The sequence below is a fragment of the Citrus clementina genome, unplaced genomic scaffold, assembly GCF_000493195.1.
Source record: "Citrus clementina cultivar Clemenules unplaced genomic scaffold, Citrus_clementina_v1.0 scaffold_9, whole genome shotgun sequence".
NCBI lineage: Eukaryota > Viridiplantae > Streptophyta > Magnoliopsida > Sapindales > Rutaceae > Citrus > Citrus x clementina.
Genome location: NW_006261964.1, coordinates 25,988,606 through 26,004,194, shown reverse-complemented (window position 1 = coordinate 26,004,194; position 15,589 = coordinate 25,988,606). Strand labels below are relative to the sequence as shown.

Here is a 15,589-nt window from a genome sequence, read left to right as displayed (position 1 = left end):
GTTTCAATTTCTTGAAGAATTTTTTAGACCAATGCAATCTTAAGAACAACAGCAAGTAGCTGAGGAGCAAATGATAGTTGATTGATGTTGCTTACCAGTAAGTTTTCTTTATTTTTTTTAAAACTAGCATCTTATTTATATAGATTGTTTATTTAATTATTTATTGTTAAATTTTTTTTTATAGATCCAAATATTGAGTTGGAAAATGCCTAAAGTTGATGTTGATATTGATGAAGATGGGAGAATGTTGTTGCCATTTGTTTGCAATTTTTTTTTTTGGGTGAAGATGGGAGAATGTTGTTGGTGTTTGTTTCTAAATTTTCTTTTTATTTTGTGTTGTAAGTTGTAATTGTTGTTATTTTTATTTGTCTTTACAACATTATGATTATATTTATATAGATGGAGTATTGGAGTTTGGTTATGTATTTGAAATTTTAATATTTCATATTTTGTGAGTATTTTATTAATAGTTAGCAAGATATTAGTGATAAAATGTGTTTTGAATACTTTATATTTATTGTTAATATTTGTAATGAAATTAGGATGAACTAATTGTTGAAAAAAATTATTGCATTCATGAGGCCCAATGGGCTAAAAATTTAAAAATTCAAAATAGGCCCAGAATCGAAAAAACCGAACCGATCCGAAAAGATCCGTTTGAGTTCGGTTCTTATTGAGTTCGGTTCTTATTAGGTTCTTTTTATAAAATAACCGATTTAAATCGCTTCTACTTAATTTCGATCCGAACCGAACTGAACCGTGCCCACCCCTAGGTAGGAATGATAAAAAAAAATGACTCAACCCACAACCCGATTAACCCAGCTCAAATTCGTAGACTTTAGGTTGAATTTTAGGGCCAATGGTTGGGCTAAGGCTCGAGAATGTGGGCTTGATTATGTTCATGCTTGGGCTAGGGCTTATCAAAAATCTCGAGCTTGATTGTTGTCCCTAAATATTAATTAAAATAGGATTTTAAAACTTCTAAAAACACCTTTAAAAATTTTAAATACTCCTCCTTTATATAAATTAAAAAGCTTGATTAATTAAAAATGTTCAAGAATGAATGGTCTAAATACACCCCTTTATATAAATAAAAAATAAATATAAAGTCAAAAACTCACTTTAGTGATGTTATAACTTGTTGCTTATGTTTTTTTAACAATTTTCTTCACCCTTGCTTCTATGAATTTGATTGCTATCTTAGAAAGCATGTTGCTTGTGAATTATGTGCTTTTATGTATGGCAAAAAGGTCTGGTCTAAGTTTTGGCCCGATTGATTTGACCTGAATTTTTTGGGTTTTGACCTGAATTTAAGGATTTCAGGTTAGGCTCAGGCCTAAATATGAGGGCTTGATTAAAATTCGAATTAGGGTTCAGGCCCTAGCTGGCCCGACCCAACCCGACCTAAAATTTAAAATTAAAAATAAAATGATTTTATTTGTATAATTTTATAAGACATGATTTTAGATTATGCTTATTTTATTATATGTATAATTATATGGTAGAGACCTTAAGTAATTTTTATATTTATATTAAATTTTAATACATAAAGAAGACTATGTCTAGGGATGACAATTATACCTGCAAACCCGCCCTCTACGGATAATTTTGTAGGTTGCGGGTGGGTTTGATATTACAAATTGCAAATTCAGGTGGGTTTGGTATTAGTCCAATATCCGACAGATACCCGCATGGATATCCACCAAACCCGCAATATTTTTTAAATATTTTTAATTTAATTTAATTGAAAAATATTTAAATCTAAAAAATAAATAAAGAAAATAATGCAATTATGCAAAGTGCCAAATAACCAAAGTGTAAGGAACTAAGTTTCTTTAACTTAATTCATGGATTATTATATGCTTATTTTAATATTGTATGGACTATTTTTCTTTAACTTAATGCATGAATTATTTCATTATTATAATTTTTTCTTCGGATTAGTATTTGAAAATTATCATTCTTTGGAAAATATTAATTTTAATCACAATATGCATCATGTTGGATGGGTGCTAATGGTGGTGAATGAAATGAAGATCTTCTCTTGGAGCTTGTGTTGAATGATAATATAAAATGTAATTGTTATTTTTAGATAGTTGTTTGTGGTTTTTTTTAATGGATTTATGCATTGCATACTTAAATTTGAGATTTTGTGTTGGATTGATGTTGAAATTTTAATTTTCTATTTACATTGATTAAATTTATAATTTAGTATATAATGTGAAATTTTAGGTTATTAATATAAATTACATATTAAACATTTGTGATTTTAAATGTGAGAACTCGTAAAAAATCGGCCGAGTACCATGGTGGGTTTGGTAATTGTCAAAATGCATAACATGTGAGTTTTCTTAAAAAATAAAAACAAGCAGTGGGTGTGGGTGTGGGTGAGGGTTTGGTAATCTAAATTTTGTGCAGGTGCGAGTTTGGTAATAACAAACTTATTATGGGCGGTGCCCATGACCATCCCTAACTATGACAATTTTTAAAAAATTTTAAATCACTTATATGTTAAAAATTTCTTAAAAATTATGAAATTCGGGCTTAGAAAAGAGCCCGCCCAACCCGAAATTTAAATAATCGAGTTTTTACAAATTGCCATCCTTGCTTCTTGTACTTTGTCGTGTTTATGTGCTTGATTTACTTCACTTATTTGCTTTGTTGGACTTGTTCTTTACTTGATTGCTTTGCTCCTACTTGCTCTGCTTTTCATCACTTGCTGTCTTCATGTTTCTGATTTACTTGCTCTCTTTTGCTTTTATAATGAAATATTATATTCTCTTAGATGTTATGCTTGCTTTTTTCATGAGTTAATTAATTTCAAGGGCTTGACTTATTATGTATTTATTGAGTTTAATTAGTGTATTTTATATCTAACTTCTTATTTGGAGAAGGAATGAGGATAATTTAATACCCAATATCTTATTCGGAGAAGGGACGAAGATTCGACGAAATCTCATCCTCTCCTTATTTCTCTATTCATATTTATATTGAATAAGGATCAATGTAAATAAAAAAAAAAACATCATAGTTTTGTTGATGATTTATACCGTGTGACTTTTTGTAATAGATTAATATTAATGTAAGAGATATTATAATTTTTATGAATGTATTCAAATTTGAAAGTTTTGTTTTGCTTAAATTTCATAGATTGTCTTGTAATGTTGATGACGTTGAGTTAGTTTGATGGAAATGATTTTAATTACTTTAGTTTATTTTGATATTTTTGTTTTGGTAATTCAATTTTATTCTTTTACTTTAATATGTTAAATCAAGCTCCAAAAATAAAAGTTTCGGTTATTCGAAGATTAAGTATTGGGGATCCCCTCCCCTCCCCTCAAGTAATTATGATGGGGTCGGGGAGGGTATGAATTTCAAAGAGTATCAGAGATGGGTACAAAAATGTTGATGCCTTCCCCTATTCTCCCCATTGCCATCCCTAGCTAGATCTAAGAAGCTTCTTTAGGTATGTGTTGGATCTAATTAGGTCTTACACAAGGCAATAATCAAAGCCTTAGCACCTAACTTTCTTAATTATTTAATAAGTTTTGCATGCTTAATTACTACATTATCCCTCTTTTTGTTGTTCTTGAATTTCTTCAAAGAACAATTTTGCCATTCCAAAAGCTACAAATTCATCTTTTTAATTATGGATTAAGATTCAGAACTGAACAAAGTTTTTATTGAGCACTAAATTAATGACTAGAATTGTTTTAAATTTATATTTTCTTATTTATCTTATTTAATAACTATTGATTCAGTGTTCAATAAAAACTTAGCTCAATACTAAATCCTTATCCTTTAATTATTTAACCGGTGTTATCAAGTAAGAAAATTTTTCCTCTATTTTCTCTATTGCCTTGATGGGTTTTCAACTCATGCATTTTGTTTAGAGAAGAAAAAATTTCGAAGACTGAAAAAAATTTAGGCAAAGATTTAAAGATGCTTTTCCAAGGGATGTGTCTCTGATTTCGGTAGATTAGTCAAAAGATGCTGGGGTTTTTATTTTCTAATCGTGACAGTGGTAAAAGTCTTTCAGCGTATGTGGTAGCAAGGCTAAAGTTTCCTCTTCATCCTTTCATTCGACGGTTTTGCAGGCATTACACAATTTGGCTTTACTCCAACTTTGCCCACATGTTATAGAATTTTAGTGGGATTTCTTGTTTTCAACCATTTGTATGGAGCTCTTCAAAAAAAAGAAAAAAAAGTATGGAGAAGAAAATTTCTTACTTGAATAACGTTAGTTGAACCGATAAAGAACGACAGAATTAAAAGTACAGATGAATAGCAAAAGAGACGAATCTATAGCTTTTTCTTTGAAGAAATCAAAGAAAAATGCAAAGGTGATTAATGTGGCGATAAACATTACTATATACATGCAGAACTTATAAATAATTAAATATGTTTAGCTGCCAAGTCTTTGATTACTGCCTTGTGTAAGACCACCAAATTAAGTCCAACGCATACTTAGACAAGCTAATTACATCTAGCACATGCCTAAACAAGTTATTTAGATCCAACACATACCTTTTTTTTTTTTTTTGAAGGGAAAATACCTTCATTTCACAGAAGAAAATAAGTACAGCAAATGAGCTGGGAATGAACCCATCCACACAATAGTTTCAAGTCTCTCTAAAGCTAATTTTGCTAGAGAGTGGGCTAAAACATTACAGGATCTATGAGTATAATGAACACATACTGAGTCAAAATTCTTCAACATACTTTGCACCTCTGAAATAATCCAGTATATCTCGGATCTGCAGCCCTGGTTTTTGTTTACCAGCTTAACAACCTCTTGAGCATCTGATTCCACCACCAGCGAGTTTAAGTTTGCACGATCAGCAATCTGCAGGCCCCAATCAATAGCTTTTGCCTCTGCATAAGTAGCTTCCCCAAAGTATTTAGATACCTTAATAGCTGCTGCAATCACATTCCCATTCTCATCTCGAATTACAGCCCATAGGCCTGAGATTTGCTTCTCTGAGTTGGTAGCAGCATCCACGTTGACTTTGAAGTACCCTCTTTGGGGAGGATTCCAAGCCTTGTGGATCAAGCTTCGCTGATTGCCAATATGAGCAGCTGCTGGAATTTGGGTTCTTTGATAAGCTTCCATCACAGCTTTAGCCTTGGAAACAAGGATTTGAGGATTATCTTTTTTGCCTTTAAAAAGCCAGCTATTCCTTGCATTCCATGTCATCCAAAGAATCACCATCAGAAATTCCAAATCAGCTTTGCTTCTCTTTGAATTTAAATCTAGCAAAAAACTCAGGATATCTTGATCACTACTACCCTTTAGGTTATCTGCAAATCTGGTAGTTTTCCAGATTTTCTTAGCAGCCTTGCAGCCTACAAGAGCATGAAAGATAGTCTCCATTCCATTCTTGCAGAGCTAACACAAGGGTTCCTGAATAATCTTCCTCTTCCACAGATTTTCAGCTGATGGAAAAATGTTCTTTGCAGCCCTCCACATAAAAATTCTTATCTTCTCAGGCAGAGTGAGCAACTAGATAAATTTCCATTGGCTGTTGGAATTTTTTGAACTTGATGGAGTGGCTGGAAGTTTCAGGATCAAAGCAATCTGATAACCACTCTTGACTGTGTATTGGCCTCTCTTATCATAATGCCAAATAACTTCATCCCTCATTGGTCTTCTAGGGAGTGGGATTCTAACAATTGCTGCCGCATCCATTTTGTCAAAAAAGCTGTAAATCAGTCTCTCATTCCAGCAATGCTCATCATCAATTAACTCAGTAACTACTGCATCAGCTGGTAAATTTGGTCTGACAATTGGTTTGAAGGAAGAGGGCCTGGGTAACCAATTCGACTTATGAACCAAAATGCTTTGACCATTTCTAGCCCTCCATCTTGATCCCTTGAAAATAACTTGCCGGCCCCATAAGACGCTTCTCCATATGAAGGAGGGTTTGGAGCCGAGGCCAGCATTCAAAAATTCCTTGTTCTGGAAATATCTAGCTTGTAAAATTCTTGCCACCAGGGAGTTTGGAGATTGCAAAATCCTCCAGCCTTGCTTTGTTAATAACGCTTGATTGAAGCTCGAAAAGTCCCTGAATCCCATACCTCCTCTGCACTTGGACTGACTTAGCTTATCCCATCTTGACCAATGAATATTCTTTTTGTCCTTCTTTGAGCCCCACCAAAAGTTTGATATTACTCTCTGAATATCATCACAAATGCCAAAGGGAATCTTAAAGACACTCATTGCATATGCAGGAATAGCCTGAGCTACAGCCTTAATCAAGGCCTCCTTACCCCCACAGGAGAAGAATTTATGCTGCCAACTTGATACCTTGTTGTAAATCTTGAGCTTGATGTCATTAAAAAAAATACTTCTCTTCCTTCCAATCATAGAAGGCAATCCTAAGTATCTTTAATGCCTTGAGACAATGTTGAACTGAAAAATATCCTTAATTATTGAAGCTTGCCCATCATGGATGTTACCGCTGAGAAACATAGATGATTTCTCGAAGTTGAACAGCTGACCAGAGGCTGTCGAATAGCAGTCAAAGATCTTTTTCAAGTTTTGACAATCAGCAACCGATGCTCTCGTGAAGACCAGACTATCATTCGCAAACAAGAGATGAGAAATCGTTAAGTCCTTCCCGAATGACAGACCATGGATGAGCCTTTGTTGCTCCACTTGCAGCAGCAGGGAAGAAAAGGCCTCTGTACACATGATGAACAAGTACGGGGAAAGGGGACAGCCTTGGGGTAAACCTCTCTGAGGCTGAATTACCCTGCTCACAGCACCATTTATAACAACTGAAAATGAAACGGAGCTTACACATCGCATAATTAGGTTGATCCAACCCTTTGAGAAACCAAGAGACTCCATTGTGTGCTCTAAGAAATTCCATTCCAACCTATCATAAGCTTTACTGATATCAAGCTTCAGGGCTACTAATCCATTTTTTCTCCATTTGCAGCGCCTTATCTTATGGAGGCACTCATAGCCTATAATGATGTTGCGGTAATCAACCGATCGGGAAGAAGGCACTTTGCATTGGGGAGATAATTTTGTGCATAACATGCTTAAGTCTATTAGTTATGGCTTTAGCAACAATCCGATAAATGACATTGCATAGACTAATAGGCCTAAAGTCGGTAACTTTCCTAGGTTTCTCTTTTTTCGGAATTAAAGTAATGTAAGTGTGGTTGAGGGGGGCTATGGTACCTTGCTTATTGAGGATGTGAAGGCATGTAGAGATAACCCCTTGTTTAACCAAGTGCCAGTGCTTTTGATAAAACACTGCTGGCAAGCCATCGGGACCCGGAGCCTTGGTCGGGCACATTTGAGAAAGGGCTTCCACTACTTCGTCAGCTGTGAAAGGCGTCTCTAGCTTTTCATTCATCTCACTAGTAACTCTCCGAGAAATTCCAAAAAGAGCAGCTGCTGTTTGAGCTTGGTTCGGCTTGGACGAAGTGAACAAATTTGAGAAATATTTGCAGAATTCATACTCAACTTCCTCAGCTTTATCAATCCACCTTCCAGCTTCATTTTCGATTCCCCAAATTTGGTTCTTCTTCTTTCTTGAAGAGGCCTTATGGTGAAAAAGTTTTATGTTTCTGTCCCTTTCCTTCAGCCAGTCAGCCCTTGAGCGTTGTTTCCAATATATTTCATCATCAGCTAGCATATTTTGGATTTTCCTTTCCATCTCTTTAATTGAATCCCCATTTTCATACTGCACTCTTCTCTGCTTAAGGCTTTGAAGCTGCTTCATTAGCATCTCCAGCTTCTTTTGTCTTCCTCTGAACTCTTCTTTACTCCACTGCAGTAGCTTGGACAAAGATTTCTTGGAAACCTTTTGAAATAGGTGCACAGGGTTCTCATTATTCCCGCTCCCTTGCCAGCTCTATTCCTCCTCAATAATCTCTTTACACGTATTGTAGGGCCTCCACATATCTTCATGGTAGCTTCGAGTGGCCTGCCTTTTGTTATTGATTATCCCGTTACCCCTTTCTTGAACCTTCATCAATACAGGACAATGATCTGAGGTCCATATGTCAATGTTGGTGGCTGCACAGTCCGAAAATATGTCCCTCCAAGCATTGTTACTCATAAATTTGTCAAGTCTTTCTTCAATGAAGCCAGGACCATACCTTCCATTGCTCCAAGTAAAAGGGTACCCCTTGAATCCCACGTCCAGGAGGTCACAATCCCTCAAACCCTCTCTAAAGTCATGGATTAAATTTGGATGTCTCTCATTACCTCAACTCTTTTCACATGGATGAAGGATTTCGTTAAAATCTCCGAAGCAAAGCCAGGGACTAGAAGATAAATCTGTTAGACGCCTCAGTAAAGTCCAAGTGTGCCGTTTTTGCCTCGTTTCTGGGTGACCATAGACCCTTGTGCACTGAACCTGTCTACCATTCTCCATCTGAATTTCAACATTGATATAGTGCTTGCTGAAAGATTTGACTTGCACATTCGTTTCTGAGTTCCAGAGCATAGCCAGACCACCTCCTCTACCACTACTACTTACAGCAAAGCAATTTTCATAATTAAGCTGGTTGCACACCCCGTTCATTTGCGAGGTCATTAACTTTGTTTCACATAAAAAAACAAGGTGAGGACCATGCATTTGGAGAATTTTCTTGAGAGCTAGAAACATTCGGGGATTCCCCAGACCCCGAATGTTCCAACTAAGAACTATCATGGCTTCCGGCGGGGCTGGCTGCCAACCTCCGCCGATCTCTCTTCTATGATTGCAGCTGTGAGTTCCATCTCCTTAATTTCCAATGGCTCCCAGTGCTGTTTAGTTATTGCTGCTGCTGAAGGAGTGTATTTCTTTGTTTCAACTGGAGAGGGGCTAGCACCTCTACATTTCTTTTGCTTCGGGCTTGGCCCTATTGCCTCATTGTTTGGTCTTTTTTGAGCACCTAATCCCAACTTGATTCCTCCTTCATTCTTTAAAGCACGAGCTTGCCTCTTCTATTTCTTTTGGTTAACCTGACTTTGAGAAACTCCCAGCCCATCTCTTATTCTATCTTCTTCCGTTTCTTCATGAGTTAATTTGATTGGGCTATTGAGAATAACTTTCGGGCCCAATATCTCCTTATGCATCTCAACCCCAACTGCTTTCAAATTTTCCCTCACTTTTGTCACTTCATCTCCCGCTTGAATTCTTAGTTCTCTAGGAGCTGTTACATTGCCAGTAGCCACTCTTTCCATTTTGCCGTTTACCTGTTTCTTAGCCGTCAGTTCTGTCCCTCCCTCCATTAAATGCTTCTCAACTACCGGTTGCACTTCGTTGTTGCTGTCATGCTCTTTAGTTTGACCCATTTATTCCATATCAGGTTCTAACCAGTTTTTTTCATTCGGGTTCATTTGTTCTTGCTGGTATTGTTGTGATTGTTCATGATGCTCCGAGCTTACTGATTTCTCAGCTCTATCTCCTTCGTTTTGCCATCTCTCTTTGTTGCGGTATTTCTTTAGGCGTCCTCCAAATGTGATAGCTTTTATCCACATCCCAAAAGGAAAATCTTCTTTTGGTTGCCCCTGGTACTTGGAGCATTCTTTGTATTGGTGCCCAATGATACCACAATAAAAGCAAAAGTCGGGCAACCGTTCATACACCACTGGCATTGGTATATCTGTTTCACCTTCTTGTTTGAGGAATAATATTTTCTTCAATGGTTGTGTTATGTTGATAGTTTTCCTTATTCTAGCAAGTTCCCCGATACAATCTCCATTTTCGTCTGTCTCCACCTCTTCTACTTTCCCAATCTTTCCCCCCAGCTCATGGAGAAAATCCTTCTCCATACACGCAATTGGAACATTGCGGATCTGCACCCAAAAAGAAACATAAGTAAATGATTGCTTGGAGATCTCCCCAATTCCTCTCGGCTCGATAAGGGCAATCAAAGCTTTGTCAAAGTGCCACGGGCCGCCCATTATTACTCTTTTTTTGTCTGCCTCAGTTGCAAACTTAAACATGAATATATTGCTTCCCAAGCTCTCGATTTTTACTTCTTTGAATGTTCGCCAGGCCTGTTGCAAAGCACTTTTGAGACCTTCTTTGTTTACACTTCTAGAAAGAAGAACTTTGCCCACCAGGCATCCTGCCAATACTTCCTTTCTTTTTTCTTTCATATTTACTTCCACCGACATTTGGGGTTTGTCTTCCTCTCTTATTGTGATTGCTCTGCATTTGCGAATTAACTCCTCTGTATCCATGATAAATTAATGCTAAGAGGGTGAGAATACTTTAAGCACCTAACCAACCTAACACTGAGTTATTATACCCCTTATCACCTCTTTACACTCCTTCGCTCCCTTCCTTCCAAAGCCCTAGCCAAAAGGCCTACTGGTAAAAAACTAAATCACTCTTCACACTCCTTCGCTGTCTTCCTTCCAAAGCCCTAGCTAAAAGGCCTACTGGTAAAAAACTAAATCACTCACTCTCGGGGTGACCATATGGGTACTACAGCCCCTAAGAATGCTTCCATTCACGAAGCTCTATTCGCATGAGAGCTCTCGTGAAAGAAGAAAAAAGGGGATGTATCCAATACATACCTGAATAAGCTAGTTAGACCCAACACATGCCTAATAAGCTACGCTTTTAAAAATAACAAACTCATTTAAAAGCCCAAGCCTGCTAACATTTAAGAGAATATGACAGAGCAAGAAAATCCAAGACATGAAGGGGGCAAGTGAAGAACAGTAGAGCAAGCGGGCGCAAAGCAATCAAGTAAAGAACAAGTCAAACAAAGCAAACAAGTGAATTAAATCAAGGATAAAACCACGAAAAATAGAAGATGCAATCAATTCACAAGTATCAAGCGTTTCTGAGGCAGGAATCGAACTCAATAAAGCAAGGGGGACGCGAACTGTAATAAAATCAAAGTCACATATCAGAAATCACTTTTATTGTACAAGCAAACTGCACCCAGTTTTATGTCTCAGTCTATGACACAACAAAATTGAGGGGTCAAATACCCCCACCGTTAACCCACTGTCAACAGTCTATAAAATTAGGCCACTTGCATTTACAATTTTTTTTTTTCTAAAAGGAGTGTTCACTTTCAAACAATATATATACATACACATACACACACACATACACATACACGCATAAACTTATGAGTCTCAGCTGATTTGAGTCGACATTTTATAACTGTATTACAATCACATCAATTAAAATTGTAGTCGACTCATCAATTGACAAATGCAACCTCATCTAACATTTAACAAAATTTCTACATAATTGAAAAACGGTATGCACATAATTGGTAACACCTCCTTAGCATTATTGATATGTAACGAGATTTCTACATAATTGAAAAGTGATATGCACCCTTCTGATGAACCTGAGACCTCACGTCAGGCAAATTTCGTCATGAGGTAAATTTCTCACTAATTACGTAGGGTTGAAATGTGAATAGGGTTGAAGTGTGAGCTCGGTATCGTTACTCTACATATTTCTTGGAATATATTATTTGTCATGTGTAAATTGACTTTTTTAACAGTAGTTTATGTAGGAACTACATAGTGATGTCCTATGGTCGAATAGGCCACTGTCTAATTTCCAAGAACTTGACACCTGTCTCACCGCATGCACTTCAGTCCTCAAGTGGCTGTCTTTAGACTGCATTGCATTCCATGCATGGTGACACGCAATACAGTAATTAGGCTGCGTGTCCAATGACTTGACACCTGGAACCATAAGTCACTGCACCTTTTAGTTTCACTCCGTAAGCATGAAATTAACAAGGTCATATTCGTACCCAGAGAAATGCGAAAACAGAATGAAAGATTTTGCCTTCTTAATAATAACAACCAAATTTTGTAAAATTAAAGAAACTGAAAAGTTAAAACAAAAATCACAAGACATATTACATTTCAAAGACCAATAATAAAAACCCTGCAAGAGCGCCCCACCACATTAACAAAACTTATTACAAAGATTACCACGAATACAAAAAAGGAAAAAACACATTGACACAAATTAACACAAAAGACAACCAATGACCCCTCAACTAGTATCATAGCCGTTTGATCTCCACCCATATCTTTATCAACCAACAACCCTTCATCACATGCATAACTACGTAGTTTAAGAACCCGGCTGCGAGCCAGTGCTTTGCTGCTGCCCAAACTGCTCAGCCCTGTCCCTCATCTCCCTAGCCTTACTGGCCAGCTTCATCCGCGCCTGCTCCAGCTGATCCGCCCCTGGTGGGTGCCCCCCTGTGACATACCTAAACTCAAAAAATAAAATTAAAATTAATTTAAAGAATCCAATCCCTTTGTACGCTTGACTATGTTTCTTGGGTTAAATCCAATACCTATAAATCCATGATAAGACGCTGATGGCTGCTACACCGAATCCGCCAGAGGCCAAGAACCCCATGATGAGAAGAGAAACGGTGATAACCGCAGGGACAAGAACAGGACTACATATGACTAGCAGTGGAGTAGCAATGGTCAGTGCAATGACAGTCCCAGCCATGGTTAAGCCAGAGAGGACCAACAGAGACCCACCGGCTGTGACGGCGGTTGCCGCCTTCACGACCTGGTGGGACCGGGGCTGACGGCTCTGCAGCTGTGTCTGCTCGTGTGGTTGGTAATGTTCAGCCATATCAGTGTTGATGTTAAATCTAACGGCGATTATTTGTCGATGATAAGAGGTGTGTTTTCAGCTGATGAGGGTGTATGCATTGAGACGGAGGGGGTTATAAAGGGAGGGGGTTATTGGGGTGGGGTCCAATGAGGGAAGCACGTGGTAAGAAAGAGGTAGCACGTGTTGATGAGGTTGTCATGCAGGGCTTGCATGTAAGGAAGAAGCTCTGGTTTTCGACACGTCGTTTTTTGTTGGATATGAGGTTGTTGAAAAGAGAAGGGAAGAGGGAAAAGAAGATTAGCGAGAACTCGTCGGCCTTGGATTCTTTCATTTCATTGGAGCAATTTATAAAGCAACGTTAATGAATGGGCAAGAAGGTAAATTACTTTATACCTTGTCATATTCGAGTTTTTGATTTATGTTAATTATATCAATTCCATGCATGTTGTGTGTATGTGTGCGTGTGTGTATATTAAGGCTCATCTTTAATTAATAACAATGCCAAATTTTGGATTGAGCATAAGAATTAAGAAAGAGTTGTTTTATTTGGGAAATTAGCTGTAAGAGAGTTTGATGGTTGGAATTCTACAAAATAATAACTCATTAGGGGTCGCCAGGAGAGTTAACGATGTAAACCCTTAGATGCTAAGTCCAAGATTAAAAGTAACATGATAACAAATAAATAATTAGAGAGGAAAAATAGAGTAAGAGTAAAGGTTTGGAGGATATTGTACCCTCTTGTCTTGTATTGTATTGTCCATCCCTACCTTTAAATGGTGACCTCTTGATATAAGAGAAATTATCAGAAGTATAATTGAGTTAGGAAAACTTATCTCTTATCTTCAAGAATTCGAGTTTGACGAATATTAGAACTTTCATTATTTTATCCTATATGTTATTGGATGTGAGTTCTTAGGCTCATGTCAACGGCTTGAATTTGGTAAAAACATGTGTATAACAGGAGGACTCTAGTTTATAGTAGGGTAATTATCCACCATCCACCAGTTTTTTTGCACTTTTTAAAAAATACACAATTCTTAATTTTTTTGGTTGAGCTCCACTTGAAGTTATATTTTTTGCACATGTCCACTGTCATCTTCAAACCGTTAAGAAAACTAACAGAATATTGTCCAAATTACATTTTTTAAGCGTAGGTGAAATTATCATTATACCCTTATGACGTTAGCAAAGTCTTAAAATTTTGAAGACGGCAGTGGACAAGTGCAAAAAAATATAACTTTGCATGGAGCTCAGCAAAAAAAATTAAGATTTGTATATTTTTGAAAAAGTGTGAAAAAACAGGTGGACGGTGGAAATTACCCTTTATAGTATTCACAAGTTTACTAGTCAATGCTGTAAACTGATATAGTTTATATGAAGTCAAGATACGTATAATAAGATCGATGCCTAAGAGCATGGAGCCTCGCCTACCATGGTAGTTGGATGTCAAGCAGCTGCGATGAAGGTTAAAGCTTCAGTCCACATTGAGTCCACTGGTGGCAGCGGTGTGCGCTAATGCGCGGCTAAATGTGACGGATCGAGATCCACGGCCCGTGCAAATTTGCTGGCTGGTCGCGGCAACTGTGTCGGCTTCTGGGCAGTGGTTGTGGTCGGATTTTGAAAGGGCTATTGTGAGGAGCGAAACTCAGGTGATGACAGGTCTGAAATTCTAACAGTTTCGCAAGTCGTGGCGGCGGATTCACGAAGATCGCGGCTTCGTTTGGTCGTTTCTGGCTGCTTAGGTGTTGGGGTGCTCAATAGTTTCTCTAATTCGGTATCAAATCTAAACTCTCGTGTGCAAACTCTATGTTTAATTTTTTTTGCATTTCAATTTATAGCTCATTCCAAAGTTAAACCTAGACAAGTGAGTTCAAAAGAAAAATGACTCTCATATGTTATAAGAAAAGTTTGTAATATATCTAATCAACCCAAAAGTATGGAAATAATAATCGTGCGGCGGATGCTTTGGTAAATATTAGCCTCTCATGTCTTTCTTTGTGTAGTGAGACTCTCCTCCAGACTTTATTCGTAATTTCATCTCTCCAAATGCAAATGGCTTCCCAAACTAAAGGTTTTTTTCTAGTGTTTGTGTTGGCTTATATTTGTTTTCCTGCATGTTTTTTCGTATTTTCTTACTCTTTTTTCATATGTCTCTTGCTACATGTTTATTCTTCCTTTGCTTGATCTATTTACAATTTTTATTTAAATGAAATTCTCCAAAATTTGGTCGAGATTTAGGAAATAAATAAATAAATAATAAATTCTGTCTTTTATTAGTGACTAAACTTAAGGAATCTATCATTACTAAGCTATTTAGTTCTTAATTCTATCATTACAAAATTTTATTAAGAATTCAGATTATGAAGAGTCAACAGTTGACCCCAAGGCCATGCTGGCATGCCACATGAGCAACCATTTTCAGAGACCAGTTGATGAGGAAGGTGAGGTGTATTATATGAGCTGGCAGAATTGTTATGCTGAGGAATATCTACACGTGAACTCTGCAAGCTGGAATTTCTAGAAGGTTTTCAATAATTGGCTAATGCAGCTGTAACTTTTGTTTTATTCATTTTCTGCAGCTCCTTGAGCAAGCAATCATTTTCTTTACTATAGTATAAATATATGAACTTCTTGTATATTCAACCATTCGAGTGATTATAATAAAAAGACTGTTTGTTTCTCTGCTGCTTGCATATTTAAGCAATTCATAAGAATTTAAGTTGGTATCAGAACAACTTTAAGCTATGGAAAGCAGTAGAAATTCACAAACAAACATGAATCAAACACTAGAAAATCCAGAAGATCAAACAAATGACTTGAATCAAAACCAACCAAAAAATGTTGATGACCAGAATCCAAATAATAACACCAGAAATGTGACAATAATGAATCCATCTCCTACCCAACACATCATCAGTAACACATATGTGTTCACTTATCATATCACACTAACACAGAATAATTTTATGCTCTGGAAATCACAAGTGGTTTCCAACATAAGAGCAAACGAG

At 36.9% G+C, this 15,589-nt stretch overlaps 1 protein-coding gene across 1 annotated transcript; it reads right to left on the bottom strand.

Moving 5' to 3' along the window:
- Positions 1–12,074: 12,074 nt before the first annotated feature.
- LOC18031565 (oleosin 1) lies at positions 12,075–12,596 on the bottom strand. The gene is made up of 2 exons (XM_006421459.2): positions 12,304–12,596; positions 12,075–12,216 (listed from the first exon to the last, which is right to left on the bottom strand). The coding sequence occupies exons 1-2, from the start codon at positions 12,594–12,596 to the stop codon at positions 12,075–12,077; spliced, it is 435 nt and encodes a 144-aa protein (XP_006421522.1).
- Positions 12,597–15,589: the final 2,993 nt, after the last annotated feature.